This window comes from Vanellus vanellus, assembly GCF_965231255.1.
Source record: "Vanellus vanellus genome assembly, chromosome: 15".
In the NCBI taxonomy this organism is placed as follows: domain Eukaryota; kingdom Metazoa; phylum Chordata; class Aves; order Charadriiformes; family Charadriidae; genus Vanellus; species Vanellus vanellus.
Window position 1 is genome coordinate 15,355,295 of NC_138920.1, and position 27,319 is coordinate 15,382,613.

Here is a 27,319-nt window from a genome sequence, read left to right on the forward strand (position 1 = left end):
TCTGATGAATAATGGCTCTTTGTTTTATTCCTTAGATGACAGGGCTGTTACAACTGCTGAGAACTATTCCAGTGCTAAATATATGGCTGTGTAATAAAGGCTCTGCAATCTATGAACTGGGGCTGAATGGATACTCGAGTGAATCATTTAAAGTACGATGAGTTTCTGAAGCAGCTCGCAGTGACAGGAGGCGGAGGGGCAGTAAACTCCTTTGCAGATCTCTTAGCCAAAGGATGCTTTCCTCGCATGAGACGTAACCCGGGTTTCGCGGCTGCCAAGTTTTTCCCTCGTGGTGGCTCCCATGGCCATGTAAAGTTCCCCACTCCCAGTTTTGGACATTAACCTGCACACAAAGGGCATTTCAGACGGAGCTCCAGTGTTTGGTGGTGAGGCACTGTGCAGATGTTTTAGCAGAAATCCTGGAAACCCGACCCTGGCAGGCTCAATGGGAATGCAGCCGCAAACCCCGTGGTCAACGCTGACCCGGGGCTGAGCGCTCAGTGGGATTTTGTGGGACCCCCTCAGGAGCAGCGATAGCCTGCTATGACAGGGGGGAAAATGCTGCTTCTTACCGCTGCAGTCTCCCCACGCGAGTAGAAGAGTCGATGCACAGATATTGTTATCACTGTTTGGGAGTTCACCTCAGAGTCTTGCCAGATTAAACCTCCTTGAAATTACTTAACGTAGCGGCAAGGATTTGAATTTCCATAATGTGGATTAGCACTTTTCTATTTTAGCTAATCCTTGCAGACAGACCTGCAAGCAAAAAGATCAAAAGACTTGGAAAAGCTGGTCAGAGAGTTTGGAGTAGGGACAAACCAACGATGCCGTCGTTCCAGGGATGAGGAATCGTCTCGCACCTGCAAGGGGAGCGATAGCAGCAGGGAGGCAGGGCCGCGCGTGGATGAAGCTTTGGTGACACAGGCTAATAGAGGGCAAGTCTTTGTCCCCTTTCGTGGCCGGAGGAGACACGAGAGCTCACGAGTGCCCCATGTCGGTCCCTGCAGGGTCACCGAACTCTTGCACTGCGCAGACACCACCGCCGAAGATCTGCTGCAAGTGAACTTTGTTCTCCAGAGCTGCCAAAGCGGCGTCTATTGACCAGCCTCTATTTTAAAAGGGGAGGAAGGGCAAAAGAGAAGGAAAAGAGAAATTCAGCTTTGCTGTTGAATAAACCATGAGGCATTGAGGAGCTGCGAGTCAGCAGGGGAGGGGCAGGGGCAGCGCAGAAATGAAGGGGACGCGAGCGTCATGCGAAAAATGAAGCCCAGGAGGGGCCTGGCCATTGTGCGACACTCTCGGAAACTTAATTGGAGAGTCGGTTGGTGGGAGGCCAGAAGACATATACAATAATAGAGAGACACTCGACTGGACTGAAAATGCAAACAAATTGGGTAGCACAACAGAAGAGATAAATTATGCTCATAAAATAAACAATGGCTGAGTGACACTGGATAAACAGTTACATATAATAACGCCACTGTTTGTCTCAGCCATCCTAATTGGGAGGCTGGGCAGCATCCGATGAAAACTCGGCGTTGCACATTTTCCCTTTATAATGAGGAAGATTTCCTTCTCCCCCCCCCCCCCAAAGCCTCCTCCCAGTCCCATTTAGCAGCAAACTGAAAGGCCTGGTTTCATTCCACTTTCCCACAGCAAACTCATCCTGGCAGGAACTGCATTAAGGAGGACAAGTAGAAAATGATAATAAATTGAGGACTTGCTCTTATTTCACCTTGTGACAAATCTATCCAGTGGGTGACTCGGGGAGGGTGATAAGAGCATGGACTGGGCTGCCGCTTTGCTTTTGACGCTCGGTCATGTGGAAAATAACCCCATTCTAGCCCTCACTCAAAAGGGCTTTCCTTTAAAAATAATGCTTTTTAAAAGGCACCGAATCCTTATTTACACTGTTGGAAAGCCAGCAGCTCGCCTCCATCAAAGTGAACGTCATGGGTCTCATTTCATCATCTACTTGGGCTGAAGAGCAAAAACAAAGGGGATGCCGCACAAAACGTGGTACGGTCAACGCCTTTAATATGTGTGGGAGAACTTGTTAAACCTTAGCTTTTTTTTTTTTTTTAATAGCGTGATACTGTATTGCTAATAAATCCCTAACGAGGATCTTTTGTTTCATTGAGCTCCTCTCAAGTATAGCAGGAAAACACAGCGGTGCAGGGGATGCTGAGCATGAGAAAAACACGGGCTTAGTGACCGCCACCGCGGCTCCCTCCCACGCTTTGAACCCGAGACTCTCCACCCCGAAGCAATTCCTCCCAGCGCTCAGGCTCAGACGTGCGCTCTCGGCCTTTCACGGCTACCCGGAGCAGATGATTGCGCTTCCCCAAAGCTGCTTCATCAACCCGGGAATGAGAGAGGCTGATCTTCAGCCTCAACAGCGTGTCTAAACCTTTCGCCATCTCCATCCTTAGGAATTTACTCGATTCATCTCTTTGAGCACTTCACGTGCCTCCCTTTTCTTGCTTTTATTGACTTAAGAAAAAGAGAGGTGGATCTCTGCTTCCCGGCCTGTAATGCTCGCGGGGAGGTTACAGCCGAGGGAGAAAGCCAAGAGGTGGTCGGCCTTCCTCGCCCCCGAGAGCCGCGGGGGCCGCGCTGCCGGGGCCGTGCCGAGGGCACCCGCCACTCCCGAGATGTGGGTGGCAGCTCAGAAGTCCTCCTGGGTGGCACAGAATTGGCTTTGCCTCCCGTAGCGGCTGGCAAACGGAAGCATCCCTGGTTTACGTGCCTTGAGGGAGGCAAGGGAAGCTAGATTTGTTACCTGTAATTACTAAGGTAATTAATCAATTAATTAAGTACAACTGATTTTCTTCCAGTGAAGCAATGGGAAGATGAAAGTCAATAGTGATTGATTCATTTTCTAGCCACTTGGTAGAAGGGAAGTTGTTTGTGGGGATGGTGGTTATTGGAAAATTCCTGCAATACCCTGAAAGCCTCTGACAGTCCCGATGTGTAACAAAATAGTTGTTTTCCTCTTTGTGCCAATGTAAAACCCTTCCTGTCAAAAGCATTTTACTGGAACCAGAAGCTGGACCGCTAAATGTTTTTCTTGTCCAAAATACTCTTTTCTTCCCAGTTCTTTTTCATTTCGAGCTTTGATGACAGGCCTGGAAGTTTCCTAGTACATCCATTAGGGGAGACTCGGTCAGTATTTCTTCACCGATATTTATTTTTCAGCCGAAAAAATGGCTACATGCTTTTTCAACTGTAGTTTTTCAAGGCAATTTTTTCTTTTGTCCCTTTCTAAAGTGAAATAAGGACATTTTTTATGTTAGGTTGGGGTTGATTTTTGGCAAAGCGTAAACAATGGAGTGTTAGGAGTGATGATTAAAGCTCAGCTGTCGCAGTATGGGCCATTTTATACTGACGGCAGCGTGTATGAAGTGCAAGCAAATCACTTGGCCCGTTTGCAGCCACACTCCTAAAATGCCTCCAGCTTCTGATTTGCCCGAAAACTTTCTGCGTATTGCCATGGCGTGCGGAGGGGAAAGTCTCCGGGGTCGGTTTTGATATGTAAACCCAATCACTTCTGCAGCATTAGCTCATCTGCTCTGCCCTGACTTCCAGCTGGTTATCAGACTAAAGTTACATCCTCCGGCCGCGGAGGGCGAGGTAAGGTTAATAGCTGAGAGGAGCAGCAGCCGGGGGGGGGGGGTGGCAGGTGGAGTGACTGGGCATCCTTTGCTGGGAATTGCTGGGAGTTGGTTGGAGCATGGGCAGGGCTGAGCCTGGGGGGGTGCGGGCCCGGGAGAAGGGTGATTTACCTCTCGGTTTTGAGAGCGGGACGGTGATGGGAAAGGCGGGGGGTCCGGTGCGGCCATCAGCATCCGATAAAAACAGTATTGCAATGCCGATGCGGTTTCTGCTGATGCGGGACGATGAGTATGAAATATTAAAGAAGCTTTTTACAAATACAAGGCAAGTTTCCAGCAGTGCTCTTGTGTAAAATGAGGGTCTTATTTCTAATTCCACTATATGGATGGGAAGACAGACAGTTAACAACTGTGCCGGAGGGCTTTGGCGGAAGGCGCGGGAGCAGAATCGAACCCGGCAGACTGATCCGTATTTGGGGTTTGGGCTGGGTGTCGGTGCATTGGTGCCCAGATGCCTCCGTGTTGTTCCCATGGGATCTTCCCTCCTGCTCCACCAGGCCCAGATTTTACAGAGCCCCTCCGCACGTGACTGCAGCTGGACGTACGCTGTGCCTCGAGTCGGCAGATGCTCCCGCGCTTGACTGAATGAGGGCTTCTGTCCCTCTCAAAGAGCTGCTGCTCGTGGCATTGCAGCGGGGCAAAAAGCATCATACGTAGCTGCTGGCAGGTGGAAAGGGAAAGCCGTGAAATCACGGGAAACGCATCCCTTTGGCTTCACATGTGGTCCCTCCCCCACCCCCCCCCCAAATTCACAGCTAGGTATTAGGAAAGAGAAGTGCTAAGAGCACTTCTCTGCGTCCTGGTGGGGGAGATAAAGTCTTCATCGCCGCTTTGCTTTCCATGACAAACAGTTGCTCTATGAAAGAGAGTCGGTTTGTACAGTAATTACCAGCGGAAATGCCCGGGTGGCTGTGCTCTCCCCGCTCCCGCATGATTGCGAACGGGCTTTCCTTCCAGGAGCAGAGCTGCAGCAAGACCATGGCGGATCCCAATTCTCTAGATTATTAGTAATAACAATATCATTTTCTTTCTCCCCTATTTCGCACCCGCCCTGCGCTTCCCTTTTAATGAATTCCCTTCTCTTGCTGTAGACTCCGCCGTGACACCAGCCTGATTTGTAATGTAAATAGGCAGCCCAGCGTAAAGGCGACCCGCAAGAGCACCGCAGGGCTCTAATTATAATTTTCATTAAACTCCTCCTGTTTACGAATATCCAAGCAATCTGGCATTGCAGCAGGAGCAAGAGGAAATTAAAGCAACGCTACCACGAGCGCGGACTCAGCTGTTGAGCAGAAACCCAAACAGGGTTCCTACAGACAAAGTTTTGAAGAGTTATTTCAGCTTTGGCGTCCTTCCTCTCTGGAGCTTTTACCCCGGTTGCAGAGCTTTGCATGGTTTTCCTTCAGAGGATGTGGCTGGTGCAAGTGTTTTACGCGTGATCTATTCGTGACCTAATTAAGGGGATCAGCTGCTGGAGCTCCCGGTGCAATGTGCAGCAAGGAGCTGGGGGGAGAGTGGCCAGAGCAGGACGGGGCGGGTGGAGGGTGCGGAGCAGAGGGAGAGGGTCCGTCAAGCCAAGGGGACAGCAGGGAACTTCATCTAGCAGGGCCCGGCGGGGTTCCACAAAAGATCGGCGACACAGAGACTGTCCACACGTGCTGGGGAGGAACCTGCTGAGTTCAGGAATGCTCTGACACGTGGAGCTATGCCAAAAGTGGGGTGATGCCACAGGCAGCAAGGAACTCTCGTCCTCTTATTCCCCTGGTCGAGGCAAACAGCTCCGGGTGGCTTTCTGCAGGTGCTTTGCCTTCAGAGAGGCATTTTTGTAACTCAGGCTACAGCTGACCCTTCCTGAGGTGAAAGTGCTGCAGGTGACAGCCATGAATGAGACTTGCAGGGGCCTCTTTTGTTCATAAAGATAAAGGCAGGGGATGTTCTCAGCATCCCTCGGACACAGGGAGTCTTTCTTGGGCTGTGTGCGGACAGGACGCAGGAAAAACCACGCGTGGCTTTTGGAGCCTGAAGCAAGAGTTTCTTCCTCCTTTGGGAAACAGCCAGTGGTGTATTTAAGGTCATCGTTCAACTTTGGGGTAACCGGAGGCAAAATGAAATTGCAAGAAGTGCCTATAAAATAGCAAAGATAGCCATAATTTTGGCTAGGCCAGATGAGTCCAGCTGGTATCTCGTGGGCTTTATACACCCTGTGAGTTTCAGTCCAACCCCTGAATGATTTTAAGTCTTTCTCGTGCACTTGAGAGCTCGTGGGGATCTCTGAGCTGTTCCCAAACTGCTGCTCCCACATCCAGGAGGCTCCAGATGCGTCATTAAAAGACAGGCTGGGCAGTGCTGGCCAAACAGTGCTTCAGTGCAGCCTCGTACCTTCTGGGCAGGACATAGAATCACAGAATGGTTTGGGTTGGAAGGGACCTCGAAGATCATCCAGTTCCAACCCTCCTGCCCTGGGCAGGGCCACCTCCCCCCAGCCCAGGTTGCTCCCAGCCCCGTCCAACCCGGCCTTGAACACCTCCAGGGATGGGGCAGCCACAGCTTCTCTGGGCAACCTGCGCCAGGGGCTCACCGCCCTCACAGGGAAACATTTCTTCCCAATATCTAATCTAAATGTCCCTTCTTCCAGTTTGAAGCCATTCCCCCTCGTCCTATCACTCCATGCCCTTGTAAAAAGCCTTCCCCAGCTCTCCTGGAGCCCCTTTAGGGACTGGAAGGGGCTCTAAGGTCTCCCCGGAGCCTTCTCTTCTCCAGGCTGACCCCCCCCCAACTCTCTCAGCCTGTCCTCCCAGCAGAGGGGCTTCAGCCTTCTGATCATTTTTGTGGCCTCCTCTCTCGATGTTGATGGCTTTGCGCTGTCCCTCCAGCAGCAGAGCTGGCTCTTTTAGCTAAGCGGACGATGCTTACGACAGCAGATCCAGAGAATATAGAGTATATTCCCCATACTAAACAACCCCTTGGCTAATTTCTAAGTACTTTCACTTTTTTTCCTGCATCCCTGTCATGTGAATGAGCCCAAACTTTGGATAGCCCTCCCAGCTGAGCAGAGGCAAGGATCACAGAATATAATGCCCTGTTGGTTGGAAATAAATCTCTCTATTAGAAAATTAAATTCCTGCTGATCTCCAACACTGCTCTGCCTCACAGCCTTTATAGTGTTTCGATGGCTTCATAAATGGTAGCAGGTCTCCAGAGGGAGATGGCTGGTGAGTTAATGGCACGTCTTTAATGTACGTCACTCATCAGGGAAAGTTGTGCTACTGGTGGGAGAAGGTGTGTGTCCCCCAGCGGCAAAGCTGTCTGCGGCGCCAGGATGCTGTTTGTGGGCAGCAGCAGCGGTGTTTGCCCGGGTTTCCGAGGGGTAATGGGCACGAGCTTGAACATAGGAAGTTCCATCTTAACATGAGGAGGAACTTCTTCACTTTGAGGGTAGTGGAGCACTGGCACAGGCTGCCCAGAGAGGTTGTGGAGTCTCCCACTCTGGAGACGTTCAAAACCCGCCTGGACGCTGTCCTGTGCAACCTGTTGTAGGTGCCCCTGCTCTGGCAGGGGGGTTGGACTAGATGATCTCCAGAGGTCCCTTCCAACCCTGACTATTCTGTGATTCTGTGGGTTCGTCAGTATGAGGTGGGCTACGGCAGGACGGCACGTCCTCCAACAGGCAAGGGAAGCCAGGACCACCGCAAGCGTGGAGCCTGAGCCTGGGATAAGGCTGTGCCTTACGGAGTACCCGGCTGACAAAAATGTCAGGCACTTGTTGAAGAAACTCATTGGGTTTTATGTCTGTTGCAAATGCAGTCACGTCCCCCCTCTCTCTGTTACAAAACTGGAGAGCTGAAGCTGAGCTACGAAACCGAGGGAGGAGAAAAAAGCTGGGGGGGGGGGGAAGAGCATTGTGGGCACAACAGATTAATTTAATTATGTTGGGGAAACTTAGGTTTGAGTGTTGACGTAGGTTACAAAGAAAACAAGTTTGTCATTCTTGTCAGAGTGCTTTTTTGCCTGGATCACAAAGGCACCTGCTTATTAATTTAGCCTGATTGCTAATCTGGGCAATCAGCAATCACAGCAGCGCGCGGTACTTAGATGCTATCAGGAGCCACCAGCAGGAGCGCAGGGGACAGGGAGCAGAGCCGCTCGGGTATCTGCTGCTGCTGCACAGACACCTCTCTGCACCCCTGAGCCCCACCTGAGCCCCGCGGGGAGATGTGGTCCAGGAAAACCCAACGCCAGAGGCTGTGGGGGGTCTGCAGAGCACAAACCTCACCAGGCACATCACCAACCCTGGTTTGGGAGAAGTTTTGGCAATACAGGGCAATAATTTTACTGAAACATTCCTCCGAGGAAGCAGTCTTTTTCCTGGGAGCTGTATTCGGAGCACCGTTCAGAACGTCACTGCTGGGCAACCTCTTCTCTCCTCTCCCACATTACGTGCAAGAGGCAGCTAATTAACGGTGCTGCTGATGGCCCCGTTTAGAGGGCTGTGGAGCAGGAGAGGGGCTGCCACGCTTGTGCTGCACCTGGGAATGTGCCGTTTGGTAGGGACCATGGACTACTGGGTCTTGCTGGAAGAAGCGGCTGGAAAGCTGCCTGGCAGAAGAGGCCCTGGGGGTGTTGGTGGACGGACGGCTGAACATGAGCCGGCAGCGTGCCCGGGTGGCCAAGAAGGCCAACGGCATCCTGGCCTGCGTCAGGAACAGTGTGGCCAGCAGGGCTAGGGCAGTGATGGTCCCACTGTACTTGGCACTGGTGGGGCCCCACCTCGAGGGCTGTGTTCAGTTTTGGGCCCCTCACGACAAGACAGGCATTGAGGCGCTGGAGCCTCAGCTCCAGACAGAAACAAACAGGCTTCTGCACCGCTCCAGTGCCAGTCTCATCCCTTCTGTTTAGCGAGGATTGCGCCTTCCCTGGCATGCTAAACAGCATTCGGGCACGTGGGACTGAATAATGACATATCTTTGCAGCTAGGATGCTTCTGAAAGGCATCGGCAGTGGAAAGCGTCGGGATCGAGGTCAAAGCAGCGGTACTGCTGAGAGCATCGTTGCCGACACACAAAATGACGCTGGGGGGCAGAATCCAGAGCACAAAGGTGGCAGGCCAGGGGGAAGGAGGAGGCGGTGAGGACTCAGCGCCGAGGTGTTTAACAGCAGGATGCTCTGGGCTTCAGCAGGGCAGTTGGGCAGACCCACACCGAGGGGTTAATTCTGCCCGGGCTGTGTGCAGGGTGGCACTGGGGTGGGAGAAGTGCTGCTCCTGAGCTATGGCACGGGGCAGTCTGAACGCAGCGTCTGCTGGAGCGTAACGCCCCGAGAGCCGCCAGCGCCCGCTGCAGGGCAGCGACCTGGTGTGGGGCTCACGCCGGCCATGGGGACTTCTCCAGCTGCCTTGCGAGGATCTTGACCAGAGTTTGCTTCCGAAACAGAAATGATTTCAAGATATAAGGACTGCTCGAGGGCTCGCTAATGTCTGTGTGAATTTTCTCCCCAGCAGCTTCTGGGGAGAAAACAGACCCAACCGAGCGGAGAATGGGGCTTATTGTATCCAGTGGCCAGAGTGACCAAAGATGTCTGAGAGACAAAGTGACAAACAGAGACCTCCTGTGCAATTAGTCTCTTGACCTCTGTGGTTCGGCGAGGGATGCTGGGAACGGAGCTGTGGATCACAAGGCCCCAAGGAAGGTTTCCTTGACAACACTTACTGAAGAAAAATGAGATTTCATGAATGCAGCGGGTATAAGCACGTGAGAGGCTGACTTCAGAAGAGACAAGGATGCAGCACCTCGCAGAACGAGCCCCTCGGTCTGGGGCATGTGAAGCAGTGGCTCAGTGAACTGCTTTTTCAGATAAATTTAATTAAACAGCTATTACAACCATTAATATTTATTTAGAAATGCAGCCACTGCGGTGAAGGCAGACTTATTGTTTAATCATTTTTTTTTTTCCCAGAAAATCTCCACCTTGAATAAGCACTGGCACACAGGAGGGAATTTTCTGCTCACTGCTGATAGTTTCACCTCACTGCAGCTTGGGTTTAAGATTCTTTAGATCTAGCATTGTTTCACCGTCTCCAAACACAAACCGATGGTATAGAAAAACTATGTATAATAATATATCATAATAATAACAATAATACCAGTACAATAATAATAATAACAAAGCAGACAGGTGTTTAGTATTGCCAAACTTTAAATGTTTGAAAGAACCAAATATAAAGATACTTGAGTTCAAAACCTAACTAGATATATTTTTAAATTATACATTTGAGACTCCTTTAATTTCTCCCTGCTGTTTCAGCTAGCTGGACTTAAATTTTCATCCTTATACGATGTCTCATAGGGACAGCAGTACTGTGACTTTGTCCTGAACTCAAGCCATCAACCACTGCATGGCCAAAGTACCTCAGGAAATCAGTGCAAGTTTTTCCTCAAGAAAAGACCCGTGACCTTTTTTTCAGTGAAAGTCTTGGCAGCCCCGATGGTGTTTGCACAGCAGACAAACAAAGAGCGTCTTCTTCAAAAGCAAAGCCAGTTGGCAGGAAATCAAACGCTGAATCGACGCGTCGGGAATCAGGCGGGCGGCCCTGAACGTCGCGGGAGCGTGGTGGGGACCGAGGGCTGCAGCTGAGGCTCCTCCGCAGTTCGGGCTAGAGAGAAAGTAAATATAAGGGTTTAAGTTGCAAATTGTGTCTGTGTTGAAGCCGCAGAGAGGCAGGCGGGGGTCCAAGGCAGCTGTGTACACCGCTGAACAAGGGCAGGGCAGGAGCTGGAGCAGCCTGTGAGGCTATGTGTCCTTACAGCACTGAAAGACACGGAAAAGCAGAAGAATTTTCAAGTTGTTTTTTTTATAGGCCAAGTGGAAAATTGTCTAGGTTTCAGGGTAAAATAGTTTTTCTTCTTTTTTTCGCAGGAGTATATCTCCCTCAGTTCCTGGCTGGCCCATAGCAGTAGAATCAGCCTTTCCCGTTTGCTCCATTTGTTACGTGCTTGTAAATTTATTTCTAACATTTAATTTTAAAAAGAAATCTCTTGTTAAAGCTGAACTTGGAAAGTGTAAAAGCAGGTGTGCTTGCAGGAACAGATACATATGGGGGGAGGAGTGGAGGCAGGATGTCCTCTTTGCATATCTGTACCTGTCATTGGGCTTTCTGAGCATCTTCCCTGCCTCTGTACGAGTCCTGTCAACATCTTGAAAGTGATATTTGTTATTTTGTGTCCTAACTGGTTTCAGCAATGCAGTGAAAGACACAGATCCAAACCAAATAAGATTAAAGGCTTTAAAAGCTTAACAAACTAAGAAGAGCAAATCTAGCTGATAACATGGCCTTGATAGTAGGCTTTAAAGGACGGGGAGTTAAAGAATTGCAGGTAACCGGCTGCTTCATCGGCGTCCCTTCTTCTTTAGCTGTACGGAGGCACAAGGGGAACAGGTTGAGGTCTCCAGCTGATCAGCATGACAGGAGCAACAGAAGACAAAGATGAGGGGATAGGAAAGATTTGAGGGACCAGAATTTAAGCAAGCACCCCCCAGCCCATGTTGAATCAGCTCGGAGTGTCCCACTGGCATCGACATCTGCCAGTGACACCGTCCTGCCAGAGCCATCGGAAGCGCAGCTGGAATGGTTTGAACCCCCCCAACAAGAAACTGTTCCATATTTTGAGATGTTTTCTAAGACCATTTTCCTATTCTGCAGTGGGCTCCATCAGGCAGCGCTCCCCTCCAGCTCAGGTGCAGCTTCCCTCTCTGCTGAAGTTTAAATGGTGTAAAGACCTTGAGCGTGTCCCGTCGTGTTGGCTTACAAAGCCTTTCTCTGCTCAGTGGGTGTGAGCTATGTGGTAGGACCCTCTGTAGACTGCAGAACATCTTCTCTGGCTTTTTTATCTTTCCCGTCCGTATAAATGAACGATGGCCCAACAGAGAGCTTTGGCTCGTTTTGTTTGCCTGGCTAACAATTGCTTCACGTGGTTATTTGCTATTCCAGTTTCACTCAGATCAGCAGAAATGTGGTTTATTTCAGGAGAGAAAAGTCTGCCACGACTATTCTGATTTTAGCACCGCAACAAATCATTTAATTTAAAGAATGAAAGGTAAAAATGTGCTATGGGCTAGACAAGCAAAAGGAGCCGAAGGAATCCTGGTTTTAATAAGAATAGTCATAAAGAAGAAAAAATTGTCCTCCCTGATGGAAAGGTTCTGTCAGCTTTGAATGGGTTGAAACCTGTGCCACACTCTGCAAAATTTCTCTTTACAACCAATATCTCTCGAATATAATAGGCTTTCTCAATAGAATGCTGTGAATCATCGTAAAGAACACTACAGCAAGGATATTACTCTGCAGAAACTTGGCAGCAGCAGCGAGAGATGGCATTTCTCCTGCTCAACACGAGGGATGCAGGAGAGGTTCAGTACGAGGGTGCAGATATATCAGCACCCGTAGGCAGGGGCAAACCCTGACCCTGCCATTCCTGAGCCTGACTGAAGGAACCGGGGCTGAAGGGTCCCACCACATTCTTCACATCCCAACCCCAAATCAGGGCCGGCTTAGCACTAACATCAGCCCCATTGACCTGCAAATCTCAGCAGCATTTAAGGGGTAAGCTTTGCACACAGACCTGTAGTGCGATGAGTGAAATGCTTGTTTATCTGTTTGTTTTTAGCAAATATTTCCGTAATTATGCCAGGTTCCTGGGGGAACAGGGACAAGCCCACGGTAACTTGAGGCTGCCTTTCTGCTGGCTGGATTGCAGCACAGTGCATGTCGGTAATACGGTGTTAGACTCTCATCAGTAGCATTTGCGCTTGTCATCAACACACATCTTACGGAAAATTGCTTTTATTTTTACAAATGAAGAAACAGCTTGCCTGAGCTGGCACATCACGCAGAAGCATACTGACCCAGCTCATGATCCCCTGAGCTGAACCAGCAGGCAGGTACAGCTGGTCTCCGTACCAGCTGAGTTACGCCTGCAGCTCCCAGGGACACAAAACCATAAAAAAAAAAAAAAACAAAAAAAAAAAAACCACAGAGAAAGTGGCAAAGGAATGTAAATCAGAAGAGAAACAACCTGGAGACAAGGGCAACTGCAGTAAGGAAGAGGGAAGTATGATGGTCCCTTCCAACCCCTACCATTGTAGGATTCTGGGATCATGGGGAGAAACCCAGTGTGGCCAGGGACCAGAGACTCTGTAGGAGCTGTGCACCAATCTGAAGTCAGTGCAGACTGGGAGATCCGTCTCCAGGATGGTTAGGTACCTCTCACTGTACGGACCAATGTTTTCCCTGGTCCAAACAAGCCAGGAAACATCATGAAGCTGTGGAAGGACAAGCTTTCCCCTTTTATACAGCCCTAACGGCAAACGTTCATTTGGGAGAAGAAAACACTTTTCCAGACATGGGTTCCCTGATCCTGGAGTGGGAAAACTCATGGCAGAAGGCATGGGTGGGAAGGATCTGCCTTTATCCCCCTTTTCAGGGCCTGAAGGCAAGAGGCGAAGCTGAGCAGGGCGTTATCTCTGCGCAACACACCCCCATCGTGTCCCCTCGGTTAATTGATGCTCTGTGCTGCACATACTCCCGCGTTAATGTAACGCACAAAGCCAATTAAATGCCTGATTGGATGAAGTGGTCACAGTCAAGTGACCCATTGCCAGCCAGTCAGGATTCAGAATTTCCAAATATCGTTAAGGTATGTGCGTTAATCCCCTCCTAAAAGATTAAGCATTTAACCTATTACTGCTGTTTCTGATGAGATACAGAAAATCTGCCGTGCTCGGGGGGAGAGCGGGCTGAATGGCGAAAGGAGCAGCACTTGCCCCGTTCCAGCCCTGCAGCCCCACGTGTGGCCGTGGGGCACATCTCACAGCATCTCCCAGGAGGGTCACATTGATGGGAAGGGGGCAGCATGCTTTGCTTCAAAGGGAAGACTGATTGTTTTGTGGAAGAGACAGTTGTGGAGACAGCCTCTATTCCCTCCCGACTCTCTCTGTGCCCCTTTGCCAGCGAGGAGAGATATCAGGGAGGGAAAGCTGCTTACCACCACGCTGGTTGATCTCCCTTAGCCAGGGCTGCTATAGATTTCTTTGAAATACAGCTTTTTGTTGAACTTCTAAGATAGGGCTGGGATTTACACCACCTTCCTGGCCCAAGGGAGGTGTGAGGGTGATTGCCCCACTGATTCAGGAAGAAGGAGGAAAAATAGTCATTTGATAGATGTGACCTCCCTCATGGAGCGGGTGACCGGGACCTGCAACCACTCACATCCTGAAATGCTTTAAGCCATTACAGATGCTCCAGTGCTTGGTCCCCAGCTGCCACCTAAAAGCCAAGCCAGGAGAAGATGCCGCACAGCTGATTACACACAGTGGACTAAGATCATCCATGCTTAATGTCTAATTAGTATTTAAATTAATATTAACTATCAATGGTAAATCGTAATTATTTCAGTGAAAATAAATACGAAATGCAACAGTGCATCCCAGCATACTGCTACGATAATTAAACAGACTTGGAAATCTTACCCTGAGAGGGAAATCTGCTGTGCTTTAGCACTAGCAAAGCCGCTGGTCAGTGGGGGGAGGTTGGTTGCACTGCGTTAGCGAAGACCAGCAAAGAGGAGATCGCTCTGCGTAAGGCCGGGCGCTGGGGAAAAACCTGCAGCAAGCGTTTTGCCCCCTCCGCTCACTGTTTCACTATTTCAGGGCCGCGGGGATGCCAAAGCCAGCATGCAGCTGCGCGTTCACTGTGCTCTTTCAGCCGCACGCGTAACTCGGCCGTTCAGACCCAGGTTACCAGTTGTTGCCTGATACACAGATGATGGCTCCAGACGAAAAGCTCATCTTTATGCAAATATGATTGGAAAAACAGGCCCAGCTCTTCAGCAGTAATGGAGTTTTATTTCGAGAACATAGTACTAGCCTTGAACCGTGTTATTAGCGCGGGAGAGGAACTCAGCCTGTCTGCCTGGAAAACCGATGTGTTTGCAGAATTCCTTTGCTGGGTGGCAGCATTTTCTGTGGGGTTAAGGTGGAGGAGAGAGTTTCCTCCTCTCTCTCACTTTGATGGATGTGTGCTGGAGAGCAGAAACATGAGAGGTGTCAGGAATGATGGAGTGATGCTGAAGGCTCTGACAAATGAGCTCTTGAAAGCCCTGCTGCAGCCATTTAAGATGTTACCGTCCCACCGCTCACCTCTGCCCTCTGCCAGGGCCACCTCCCCACTGCAAAGTGCACAGAACAGAGGACGTGTGTCCCCCCCTAGGCACTGGAGCTCACTGGTCGGGGTTGGCTTAGCCATCAGAGGAGATGGGATGAGCACAAAGCAGAAGTGGGGGGGTGTAAACACATGTTCTGTCCTACAGACCTGGTTCATAGGCAGTAAATTGCTTTGGGCATGGCGTAACATCTTCGGCTGCTGCAGCGATTTGCTCGGGGAGCTTCTCAAAGCCTTGAGAATAAACATCATGAGCCCAGAAGCCGTAACTCTCCTTTCCCCTCTCCCTTCCAGCTTGCTGCGTTAGAGAGGCAAGTGTTCGATTTCCTGGGATACCAGTGGGCCCCTATCCTCGCCAACTTCCTCCACATCATCATCGTTATCCTCGGCCTCTTTGGCACTATTCAGTACAGACCTCGCTACATAGTGGTGGTAAGTAACCTCCGTGTTGTTCGGAGCCATTCGAAGCCTTTTGCAGCCTTTGCTCTGGTGGGATGTGGCAAGTGATGAGGAACTGAGGACAGCCCCTGGGAAATCAGGCACGAGCATCGTAAACAATTTTAGCAGGAGGTGCTGGGCTTAGGAACAGGTTGTTCCGTGTGCTGCGCTTCTGCTGTGCTTACACCAAACTTGGAAGATATCAGATAATTATTACTGGCACCAAAGTAACACCGAGATACTACACACCGGAAAGGGAGAACTAAATGCTGGACAAGGCATGGCAGAAGCTCTTCTACTCCCACCCAACTTCTGCCCCTGTGCCTCTGATCAGGCAAGGGACCATCTGCATGTGGGAAAGAAACAGAGAAAGAGAAAAAACCGTTGCAGTGCTGACTCAGGGCATTTAACTGCCCCCAGCTGCATCACATATATACATAAACTAATTCCAGTCTCTTCCTAATGTTTATTGCTCCTATTTCTCCCCCCCATCCCCTTCTAGTATGCCATCTGGACTGCAATTTGGGTCACCTGGAACATCTTCATCATCTGCTTTTACTTAGAAGTGGGAGGGCTCTCAAAGGTAAGTAGGAGCTTTCTGGGTGAGCGCCCAGGTTTTGCATCAAAGGGGATGGAGCTTTGCTGGGAGATGAGGGAGGGGGCGGTTGAGATGGGTGGCAGGGGTCTGCCTGGGAGCAGGTCTTGCCTTTTTGTACGGGGAGAGGGCTGCCTTACTAGGGGATGGAGGAGTACGGCTGGTTGGATGGTAGAAATGGGTGGCTAATCCTGAGTTCTGGAGCCCTTTGCTGGTCAGTGCAGGTGGTGGCTGGAATAAGCCCTGCCCTCAGAGTCGGTTGAGTGTATTTGGTTTTGAAAGGTGAGAGCAAGCCTGGCAGCAGAGCCATCCTGAGGGGACATGGGGTTTGGGAGGGCTAATTCTCAGCCATGATGCAGAGGCGGCTGAGGAAGGCTATGAGCTAACTAGATTACAGCTGATCCTCTTGTGATCTGATAACACCTTGGGAAGAAGGTGTGTGGCTCGGAGGGGAAGGCCCTCGCGCAGCAGCGAGCGTGCTCTCTCTGCCGGCCTGTCCCAGGGCAGAGCCGCAGCAAGGACCCGGTCTAGCTTGGACCAAGGGCTTTGCTGTAACTCCGTACCTGACCAGCTCTTGACATCTCTTCGCCTCCCAGTCCCGCTGAAGACCTAGTGTGCTTCAGCAACAGGGGTGGGTACCCGGTTGTTGCTGCACCGGGCAAAATATGTCCCGGTACAGTGTTCAGGAGAGGCTCCTCTCTCTGCTGAACAGAGAACAAACCGGAGGGATGGTGCTGGGGAGGCCGACGCATCCCCTCTGGATGCAGCCTCAGAGGCGATGTGGCTTCCCTGTCTTAATTCTTTCTTCTTAAATACAGCGGTAGTTATTCATGGCTCCCGGCCAGGGGTATTGTGGGTTAATACGCCAAGCTCTTTGAAGGCTAGATAAGCCAAGTATTGCTGTCTGCTTAATGAGGGGTGAGTCAGAAATAATAAAAACGGGAGGCAGGCCCTAAATTAAGCCTGAGCTGTAGCAATGAATTACAAAGTGTGGCTGCGGCTTAGCAGACTCTGAGCGATTATAGGATACAGGTTCATTTCGGAGCGCTCTACATCTGGCCTAAAGTCCCAGGTCATACATCTAAGTTGCAGTCATAATTAGAACTGCACTATGTTTTCGTTATCAGGCCTCCAGCAAGTCATGAGTGACAGCATAAATCCTTTGCAGATAAGAAAATGTAACTTCCTAATTCCTCAATTATTCCCCTCTCAATTATCCACAGAAACTGGGAGAGAGTGCTTGCCCAAAACAGTGATTGCTCATGGTCAGAGGGCTCAGCCTGAGATGATCTTGGTTTTGGCTGTGACCAACTAAAAAAGAATTTTATGTAACTATTTAAACGCTCCCTTCTGCAGAGGAAATATTGGCTTGATGAACTGCTCTGGGAGCTGCTCCGACAGCCAGTGTTTGCTTCCAGCCAGCTGATTACTTGTGTTTACTAATCCCAACCTGCCCTGCAAGGCATCGGGCTGCTGTTCTGCAGTTCCAACAGCATGGCAAACCCCACTTGCTCTGCTCCAGAGGAGCTTCAGCTTCACCTCATAACCTTGCTCTGTGCCGCGGCTCGTTTCAGCAAAGCCAGCACGCGGAGAACCTTTATTTAGCCCACAGGGTGACACTTGTGACTGGGGACTTTTTTTATGAAATTGGGCTGCAGTATAAGTTGTTATTGACTCTAGAGCTGCAACGAGCAATTCATGCCATTAGTTTGATGGCAACTGGCAAAAACAACAGAGTATTTGTGCTTGTTTGATGGTAAAATCCTTTACGGCTTTGCCTCTGGTCTTCATGGGTTAATTTCCTCTAAAAAGGGGGTCTTGTAAGAAAAACTTATGATGCTGCTTTCTGTCTGCCTTGCCCCCTTTAACTGAAGTTATTTGGGTTTTTGCAATAGCAAAACAAAACTTCCCTTCCGTGCGAGAACAAAAGATGCACCTGAAACAGGAGTGAAGGTTTCCGTAGGACGGTGTGCTGCTCTGCAGACGGGACTCGAGTAGAATCACTCTCCCGCTGCATCTCTAGGACCCTGATCCAAAGCCAGTTGACATCTGCTGAGTATTACTGATCTCAGTCTTGGGATCAGATCCCAGAAGGATACCTGGGCTTGGATGAGCAAGTGTCGGACAGGCTCTTGGAGGGGGCAAGGGCAGGGCAGAACCAGCCAGAGGGGTCTTCAGCAGCGTTGCAGAGGAGCAGGTACCTCTGTGTGCCCTCAGGGGCCTCGGGAGGGTGATGTCCTTTAGTTCCTAATAAGAAGTCAGAGTCAAAGCTGACTATTAGCCTGGCGGTAAGCAGGTAGGCTGCAAATATTAGAAGAAGAGCTTTGGTGGAGTGAGGCTGATGGAGCTGCTCAGGTAAACACTAACTCAGTAACTACTAGACTAAGCATGAATGTGCTGGGGAGTGTTTGAGTCAGGGCTGTTCCTGTGCAAGTCCCTTAAGGGGCTGATAGCTCTGAGGAAGGTCTTCAGGTGCTGTTTGCTCTGTGATTCCCCGTGAGCCTGTGGGAGAGAGCTGGGGGAACGGGAGAGCAGTGTTCCTGCCAGCGCCGTGCTCACCCCTCTCCCTTCCCAACAAGGGCAGCCTGCCGCGGGGCTCCCCGTCAGCAGCTAGCTAATTTATAATGACAAAACGCAGAAAGGGCGGTGAGCTAGAAAGAATGGAGTTTGTTAACTTGGTGGCTGGTAATGACAGCCCAGTGCAGCTGAGACAGGTGATAACTCAGGTGCGGTGAAAAAGGGGGGAAAGGATCCAAGTGTTTCTGCTGTAATAAGTTTAGGAAATCCTGAAGAGGAAAAAAAAAAAAAAAAAAAGGAGGAAATGGTTATGTGCATTTATTGCAAATGATTCTGTGTGCTCTGGTGCTTCGATCTGATTTCAGTGGTGAGGGAGCAGGGAAGTGCTGTGTGGTACAGGGCTATGGTGAGCACAGACACATCTTCTGGTGCCCGGCTGATCTAAAGAACAGAAAGCAGGGGCACCGCGGCTGCGGGGTCTGGGAGGTAGGGTCCCACGTCAGCCCATAAGCAATTTGGCGAAGGGGTTAAGACACTATCTCTTAGTTACAAACTCTATGTCATCAGTAGAATATGGGCTGGTAGGTGCATGGCTGTTGAACTGCAATTTGGGGGCTGGCTATTCGCTTTCCTTCACCAAGCAATCGCTTCTCCACAGGCTCTTTCCTCCATTGGGTTGTCTGCCCACCGCTTCTCATGCTCTTTTTCCTCCTGTCTTTCACACTGTTTCCTAAAGTGCTCTTCCTCCAGGAGTGCTTGCTCTCTCCTGGCCACGGAAACCCTGAGAATACCTGTTCTGGCCAGCCCTGCTCAGGGTAGCTATACCGACTTATTAACCGTCTACCTCCTAACCACTAATTATAACTACCCTGAATTGCCTTTTTTTTTTTTTTTCCCAAAAGGAAAATGCTCTTTCCTGCTCTTTGAATCTATTCTCCGCTTCTTGGAAGAGCTAAACTGGCCTGGTTTCTACATTTCTATCCTGTAACTTATTTATTTTTTTTAACCTTGCAATCTTTTCTTAGTAGGGATAAGAGTGTGAAATACGGCACAGCAGAACTTCATTAGGTGGCCAGGCACAAATGGATCAGCATAAGTGCCTAAGAAAGCACTTCCCTTGTTGCCGCAAGGGCCTCCCTAAGCGTGTCGCCTATGCCAGCTTCCCTGGAAGCGCTTTGCCAATGAGCAGGCAAGAGATCCAGCAATCTGGATTTGAAGGGTTGCCTCTCGGCACTGGCAGCGAGCTGGTGATGTGCCTCCGAGCGGCTTTTGGCAGCGGTGCCTTGCTGACTTGCTCTGCTCACAGTTCGGAGTGCACTTGCAGCATCTGGGGGGAAATGCAGCCTCTCCGAAGGTGCGGTACCGCTGCTCTGCGGCGGGGCTGACAGCTGAACCTCCAGATTGCTGTTCTTCCTCCTCGGGTCTGTTTCTGTTCCATCTCCCTCTTCTCTCTTTGTCCATCTGGCCATTTGGTTAGGTGGATTGTTGGGAGCAGTCTCTGAAGTTTCGAGGCTGTGCTTGAAATAACATGTTAAGCTTCTCCCTGTCTACTTGAGTGTGAAACACAGTCCCTCCTGCAACCCCCCAGTCTGAGTTAATTATTAAAATCCTGCTGGTAAGACATACGAGCATCTGTCTGTCCAGCTGCCATGCTGAGTGACTCTTCATCATGGACTTGAGAAACATTCAGAGAGGTTTGAGGAATTGCTGTTGTGTATTTTAATGTATTCCTTTGTCTTTCCCCCTGGAATTATTCAACTTGGAACTTTTTTTTTTTTTTTTTACCCTTTCTTTATATTCTCTCTTGTCTACCCAGTACTTTGATCTGAATCCAGAGCTGTGGTGGTGGTCTAAATCTCCTCTTGAAACGGAAGCAGCCCCTTATTAGTCAGATGGGGCGTTATTTGTATTCCAGAGAATCTGCACGGCATCTTGGGATGACTTTGTACCTGGAAAAATACTGTGAGGAGGATGGATAAATGCACGCGTAATTACAACTGTCCCTCAACCCTGTCTGAATTTAGAAACTGGGAGCCTGGGGTTTGGCCTTTGAGCGCTGTGGCATTGTGAACAAGCCTGCTGAGAGACGGATGTGCTTCTCTGTTGTCTCGGGGTGATACAGCTAGTCAGCACACAAGACCAAAAGATAAACATTTTATTTCCTATTTTGATAAGGAATGTTTCCAACTGAAAAGATTTAAAATTATTCTGCTGTCAAGCTCTGGGCGCTCCCATGCAGGGCTCAATGTGTTTCCAGAGCCGTCATAGTGCTGGCTTGCCTGATAATTAAGAAAATTTGGGGGGAGGCAGTTCAGAAGGCTGTTAACAACAAGAAATAAAACCCTCTCTGATAGCGTCCCTTAAAAAATAATTTCAGAACATCTTTCATAAAACTATTTTAGAAAAGGAACACCGCTGGCTCTGCGGGTGTCAGAGGTAGGTGTGAGTTTCCCTGTGGGACGCACTGGGGTGAGGCTGGGAAAGGAAAACAGCCTCTGTAAAGTGTAGGTACTACAGTTTTAGTGCTGTTGTCATCTTTCTCACACTGATGGCAAACGGATGGCACCCAGGTGCTACAACAGTTCCGAGTGATATGTGATTTTTTGGCTGGCCTTCAACATGCTCCCGAGAAGGAGCTCATATCACTCTGCGCTCGTATTTCTCCGGAGGCCGAAGGTTACAGAGGCAGCAATAGCCCCGCAGACAGCAGCCTGTCACGGAACCAGGGGGAGCGCAGTTACGCGCAGATCACTCTCCCCCTACAGCAGGGCTTCGCACTTCTGGGGCTGAATGACTTCTTCCAACCCGCATACCACTTTTTGGAGTATTTCAGTATGTTTAGACTTCAAACGCATTGCAGAAAGGTTTTGGGAAACAGCCATTCCCTAAACTTGCTTGCAACTGGTTCTTTCCTCCTGATTTTAGTGTGCTGTTCCTATTACGTGCTTCCACTTCTCTTCAACCATCTCCTCGCACATAAAGCTGGCAAACCCCAGGAGACATCCTGGGATTGTTTTCCCAGTCTCCCAGCAAGCGCCGAGCAACTGGAGGTCAATTAAGTGATTTTCTTCAATGCTCTTTTATTGTGCCCCATCAGCACAGGTATCCTCCAAGGACATCCAGCCAGGGACACAAGCAAAGGAACAGCTTTGCTTTGGGTGTTGAGACCCTTTCGATTACTCTGTCCTCGTGCCCCACAGAGCTTCAGGTGGATGCTTGTTCCGAAACATGTCTCTGTGAATGTGAGGGCATCCACGCTCCCAGTGTGCAGTCAGTATTCATTTTACATCTGTGAGAGGGATGGGTCGTGTGTGTGAGTCCTTGTGGTGCTTTTAGAATCCAAATGTGCTCAGTTTTTCCAATCTGTTCTTAACTGGAGTATGATTTTTTTTTTTTTTTTTGCAGAGTTGGAGTGCGATTGTAGGCAAAAAGCAGTGAGTTCTGTTTAGGACCTACTGTTCCTCCACCTGCCTACCTCCAGCCCAGCACCTGTTCTGCTTTTTCAGGCTTAATTCACAAGCAAGTTCAGCTTCTGCAGCAAAGTTAAGCCAGAGCCAATTCTATGAGGACTGACAAAAGGGAGACTCAAGAAGGAAAGCAGCCTGTTTCTTGCTTTGCCAAATACACATAGATGCCTCTGTGAGGAGCGGAGCAGGCACTGAAGGGGCTCTTTGCATCAGTGAGGCAGAAGGTTTGGGAAGGCACCATCTGTGAGCTGGGAGAGGGAAGCCCCGGGGACCGAGGTTAAGAGTAGATCCTGTAGTGCCCTGTGGAACAGCTTTGTTTCTGTGCTAACTGGGGGGAGCGCCAGGCAAAGAAACAGGAATTGAGTCTCTTTTTTGGAGAAGCATGATTCTTTCTTTCCCTAACCAACGTGGTGAGTGGCTTGTGAGGGGGAGAAGAGCACAGGAGCTTGGAGGGCTGGCTGCCTCCAGGAGGAGAAGCTTTTGCTGGGGAGGATGCGTGTGTCTCAGAACATGCAAACTTGGGAAAGAACAAGTTTTGCAGAAAAGATGCAATTTGTTGGATATGTGAGAAGTCCACAGGCCACTGAAGAGCAATGCCCAGCAGAGGGAGCAAGCCAGACTCTTGTGCCAAAACTGTGAGAAGCTGGAAGAGAAAACTGCCTCTAGAAATGAAGGTAGCACAGCACCTTGCACTGTGTGCATTATCCCGTAGCTGCCAATCTTATAATTATTCCCTATAGCCTTTAAAATGCGGGCAGCTCCCTTCAAACTCCCAGTTGCTAATAGAGGTTTCCCCATTGCCTTTGCTATTCAGGCTGCTTTTGCACTGGTAACACACTTCATCTCCATGCCCTCCTCCATCTACTGTAAAACACATCCCATCTGTTGTGGTGATTATATCAGGAGTTTGGCAGCTGTCTTCTCACTTAATTGTCCACATTTCTTAACATGTGCTTCCTGCAGCGTATTTTAATAACAGCTCTGCAAACTGGTTTGGAGTATCTGTGGTGGAGCGGAGGGTACCTACACAATGTGCGTAGCGGGGCAATTGGTTTCTATTCACAGGTTTTCTGGCTGGCGTTTAAACTTTCTGCCCTTGTAACTCACATTTGTCCCTGGACACAAACACAGACACAGAGAAGTGTATGTGCAGGACTACCTGGCGAACCTCCCTCTATTGGCAGCAGAGACAAGTCCTCTCTCCAGAGGGTAATTCAGAGCAGGAGCCTGGATTAGCTGCTCTGAATCTTGTTTTCTCTCTTGATTCCAGAGGGAGCTGAGGCAAAGGAGCTGCCGCATGAGGTTTCCCATGTTAGGAAGTGTAAATACCCCAAGCTCTGCTGCTGTTCTGCTGCTTCTTTCCTGCAGGGACTCTGTAGGTCCCTGGCATGAGCAGTGTGAAGTAGGATATGGATAGGAGCTAAAACTTCCAGTAATTGTTAGGTGAGGGGATGTGTGTATAGCCAGTACCTATTTCTACCCTGTAGAGAAACATACGTTCTCTGCCTGATCCATTTTATAATCTCTCCTTCAGAATAAAACTTCCAACCCCTTGCCCCGTTTTGTGGTGAAAAGGAGTTGATTCCACATCAAAGCGACCCGAGCGGCTGCTGGGGCCCCTGGTACTTAGCACTCGTCTGTGAAGCAATGCAGCTGATCTCTTCAGCCAGTTCCGAGTTTGTCTTTTACTGTCTGCAGGGAGGGTTTTGTTCAAAATCCCAAAGCTCTCCTGGGGTACTGCAGCGAGTACCACTCTTCTCAAATGTGAGGAAAGTGTTGTCATTTTTAAATGAGCTCCCAGCCGCATACCGAAACTCCTGTGTTACTTGTGTGGCGCTTCACTGCGTAACCCCACAATGGCATGGTTTGCGTTATTGAACTAGCAAAGAGGAGAAGAGAAAAACAAAAAGCCTCTCTTGGGGTAGAGATGATAAGGAATTGCTGGGGAAGTGTTTGCAAGAAGCTGCAATCATCACCCTGAGGTCAGCTCGGCGGGGTAATCTGACCCGAGGCTGACAGTGTGTAAGGTCAACAGAAGACATAGATGTACCATATGTGAAGAGCATGGAGGGAAGTCAGGCAGAAATGGTAAGGGAGCTTGTTAGATGTGTTAAAAGCTAGGAACAGAGGAAGGTCTGTTGGGTTTTGAAACTCACTTTGGGGTTATGAAGTTCATATTTCTCAGTTCTCTGTGCTGGGAAGAGCATACCCATAACACGTGATTCTGTGGCAGGATGCTTAGTGCTGACTTGTTTAACTTTTTCTTCTAGGTTTGCAAGGTTAATCTCCCAAACCCAAAACTTGAGGGTTCTTTTCTGGGTGCAGGAACTACTAGCAAAGTGTTCCTGGCTGTGCAGCCTAGAACTGTCTTTCTGCTTTAGAAGCTGCTCAGACCTACTTCTGAAATGTGTTACTGGATGGTGAAATAGCTTTGCTGGAGTGCTGTGGGACTGCCTCAGAAATGGTTCCTACCACAGAAGCCTGCCTGTGAAATACTTTTTAATAAGGAATATTTATATGTATTTTGATCTGTGCTAGCATTTCTTGAGAGTGGGGATCTTAGAAACTTTATGTTTTCCATTGATTTAATATGACCTCCATCTGACAGTGCATAAGATGTTCTTACAGCAAATGGAGATCTCTTTCAAACTTTTCTCTTCAGGACAGTGAACTCTTAACATTCAACATCTCCCGGCACCAATCATGGTGGAGTGAAAATGGTCCTGGCTGTGTAAGGAAGGAGGCTTCAATGTCTGGCATCAAAGGGCTGGATAGCCATTCCTACATCTCTGTGATCGGCTGTGCCCTGGAGTATCGGTACATCGAGGTCATGCACAGCTCCTTCCAGATCCTGATCGCGGTGAGTACATCGCTGAGACTGCCACGGGGTAGCAATTGTTGAGGAGATGCTGTTTGTTTTGTTTTGTTTTTTCCAGGCATGGAGGCTGGCCCATATTTTCCACCCCATTTTGTATCATCTGATTGCAAAAGCCTCTGTAAATGTTTTGTTTGTTTGTTCTCCTGTTCTGTTTTATAAACAGTATTGCTAAAAAGAATTGGAAATGGATACCAGCAACCTAACACCTGAAGTAATCATCGCATGCAAGCGTACAGTAACACGTCATTCTGCATCCCTGTTGGGGTGTGGAAATTCATGCTTTGACAAGGACAGAGACCACTCTGAAGAAAGATTTCTCTTATTCCGCATGACTTAGTGATGGGTGGGGGAGCACATATGCGCACATTTGTTGTGAAGAAGTAAAAGGGAGAAGATCCTTATCTCCAGAAAATTAAATAAAGATTAAGGAAGCAGAAAACAACATGTTTGCTTTCTGCTGACACCAAAGATATGCACTAAATGTTTCCATCAACTCTTTCCTCATCAGTCTTCCACAGGCTTTTTAAAATACTCTGCAGTAATTCAATGTCTTTAGTGTTCACTGTTAATTAACTGTTTCTCACTTGTCTGTGAAATTAACCGAAACAAAATGTCCATTGTCCCCCTTACTTCGTTGGAACTCCTGCATTTTGCAGCTGCATTAGAGTTAGCAGCCTGTACCTTTCTAATCTGTTTTGGCTTGTTACTTGGTGCGTAATGGCTTTAAGTACAAATGGATGTGGACTGGTGAAACGTTTACATTTCACCTTTCATTTTTGGCTTAAAAAAGCATGGTAACTTGCCCTGATTAAATGTTAAAGGATAACAAATAGAGAAATTCCAGGCTTCTGCAGTGCCAGGTACTTCTCTGCACATTTTTGGTACAACTTTCCACTGTCTTGATCCTGCATTTCCTATTAGCTGGGATGATCGGTGTGACCCAGTGAACTGCTGGGGGGGGGGGGGGGAGATGTGTGTGACTGACTCCTTTCTTGCCATGTCACAAAAAAAAAGAGGCAGACAGAGAAGCTCCTGTTTCCTGAGTTGGATGGACTCCCCGGCGCGTGTGCTGGCTGTTAATATTTGGTTCGTTCTCCTTCGGGGAAAATGATCTGCATTAAGCTGTCTGAGAGTTGCTTCAACGCATGAGCAAGGCAAACCAATGCATCCAGAAGAATAGAGCCTGTTGTCTTTTTATAAAGGGCTGTTAGCTGAAATGGGATGGATGCTGCTGAGCCGGTGCTGTTCCTGACTTCGGTGACACAATTGACAGACTTTGAAGTCAGAACTTCCCAGACTTTTAAAGTGCAGAAGTATATCATTGTTAGCATCCTCCCTAAACGCCTGAGCTGGCAGGAGCCCCTGTGCCCCAGGCTAGAGGTTCAGCCAACAAATGGTCCTGAGTTTGTTTCATGGCAGCTTACTAACTTAGGCACACAGCCCTGAGCTAAGAGGTCGCGCTGATATGTACCAGTCTGTCTCTGGGAGTGTTTTCTCCTTTGCTTCTTCCCAAAGGCACGTGACAATGTTCTTTGTGCATCTGCAAAACACCACAAAGGGTCAGATGGGGAGGCACAGGAGGGAACTCTAAGATAAAATAGGATTTAGGTAAATATTTTCTCTCTCCTTCTCCCTGAGGTTTAAGTTGCAGTGGATTTCTGAATCCTAAACCCTGGAAATGAGGCTAAAATACTTGTACGCAAGAAAACCACGTGGGCTGAGCTATGCAGAGTGAACTAAATTTCTTTGTCCTGTAATAAAGGTAGAGTATTGAAGCCCCAGGCCTGTAACTCCTGCCAGCTCAAAATTCTCCTATCATCTTGTCGTGTAGTGGGAGAAATAGAGCTTTTCCTCTGTGCTTTGCTGAGGTAAGGCAGAAAGCAAGCCTTTTCACTCTCCCACTCCGACCTTGCCTGAAAACAGTCAGCCAGTCCTCTCCCTTTTTAGTCTCTGAGGGTCAAACTCTTTGATCCCTGCCAGTATCTTTTTCTGTTCTCTTTATCTCATTTTAAGGCAGATTTTATTACAGGCTGCTGTCCTTCCCAGAGCGCCCGGCAGGTACTGTGCTGCAGACAGCCGGGGAGACCAGATCGATAGTATAAAAAACGCGATGAGGAACTTGAAGGCTCAGGGGATGCAGCAAGGGACATGACCTAGTTCCCTCCTTGTCTGCCACGCATTTGAGACCAGAATAGTCAGTTCCCTGTTAAGAAGGTCGAGACAGGCAAAATTATGCTTTCTGTAGTTCTTTGCTTTGCTCAATGGTTTTTAGAAGTTGTGGAGTGGCAGGGTTGTGTTTTGTTTGTTTTTTTTTTTTTTTTTATTCCAGATACAGTGGTGTGAAATCCATGTTCTTTAACTATGCAGTACCTAGCTGTGGACATTTCGGTTGTTTTCTGGAAATACCAGATCCTTGAGACTATTGAGGAACTGTAGTTCACCGTATTGTGTACTTGGGGTAAGGCACACTGGATTTGATCTTGCATGCCAAAGGAGAGGGAAAGCAAACCTGAACCCATATGGCGAGCACAGTGTTGG

At 49.1% G+C, this 27,319-nt stretch overlaps 1 protein-coding gene across 1 annotated transcript in view; it reads left to right on the forward strand.

The window, feature by feature from the left end:
- Nucleotides 1-27,319, forward strand: part of NKAIN4 (sodium/potassium transporting ATPase interacting 4) — a 54,264-nt gene that overhangs the window by 11,904 nt on the left and 15,041 nt on the right. Inside the window, exons 2-4 of the mRNA XM_082491033.1 lie at nucleotides 15,181-15,318; nucleotides 15,827-15,907; nucleotides 24,566-24,763. Coding sequence (XP_082347159.1) covers nucleotides 15,181-15,318; nucleotides 15,827-15,907; nucleotides 24,566-24,763 — 417 coding nt within the window. The remainder of the gene's footprint in view (nucleotides 1-15,180; nucleotides 15,319-15,826; nucleotides 15,908-24,565; nucleotides 24,764-27,319) is intronic.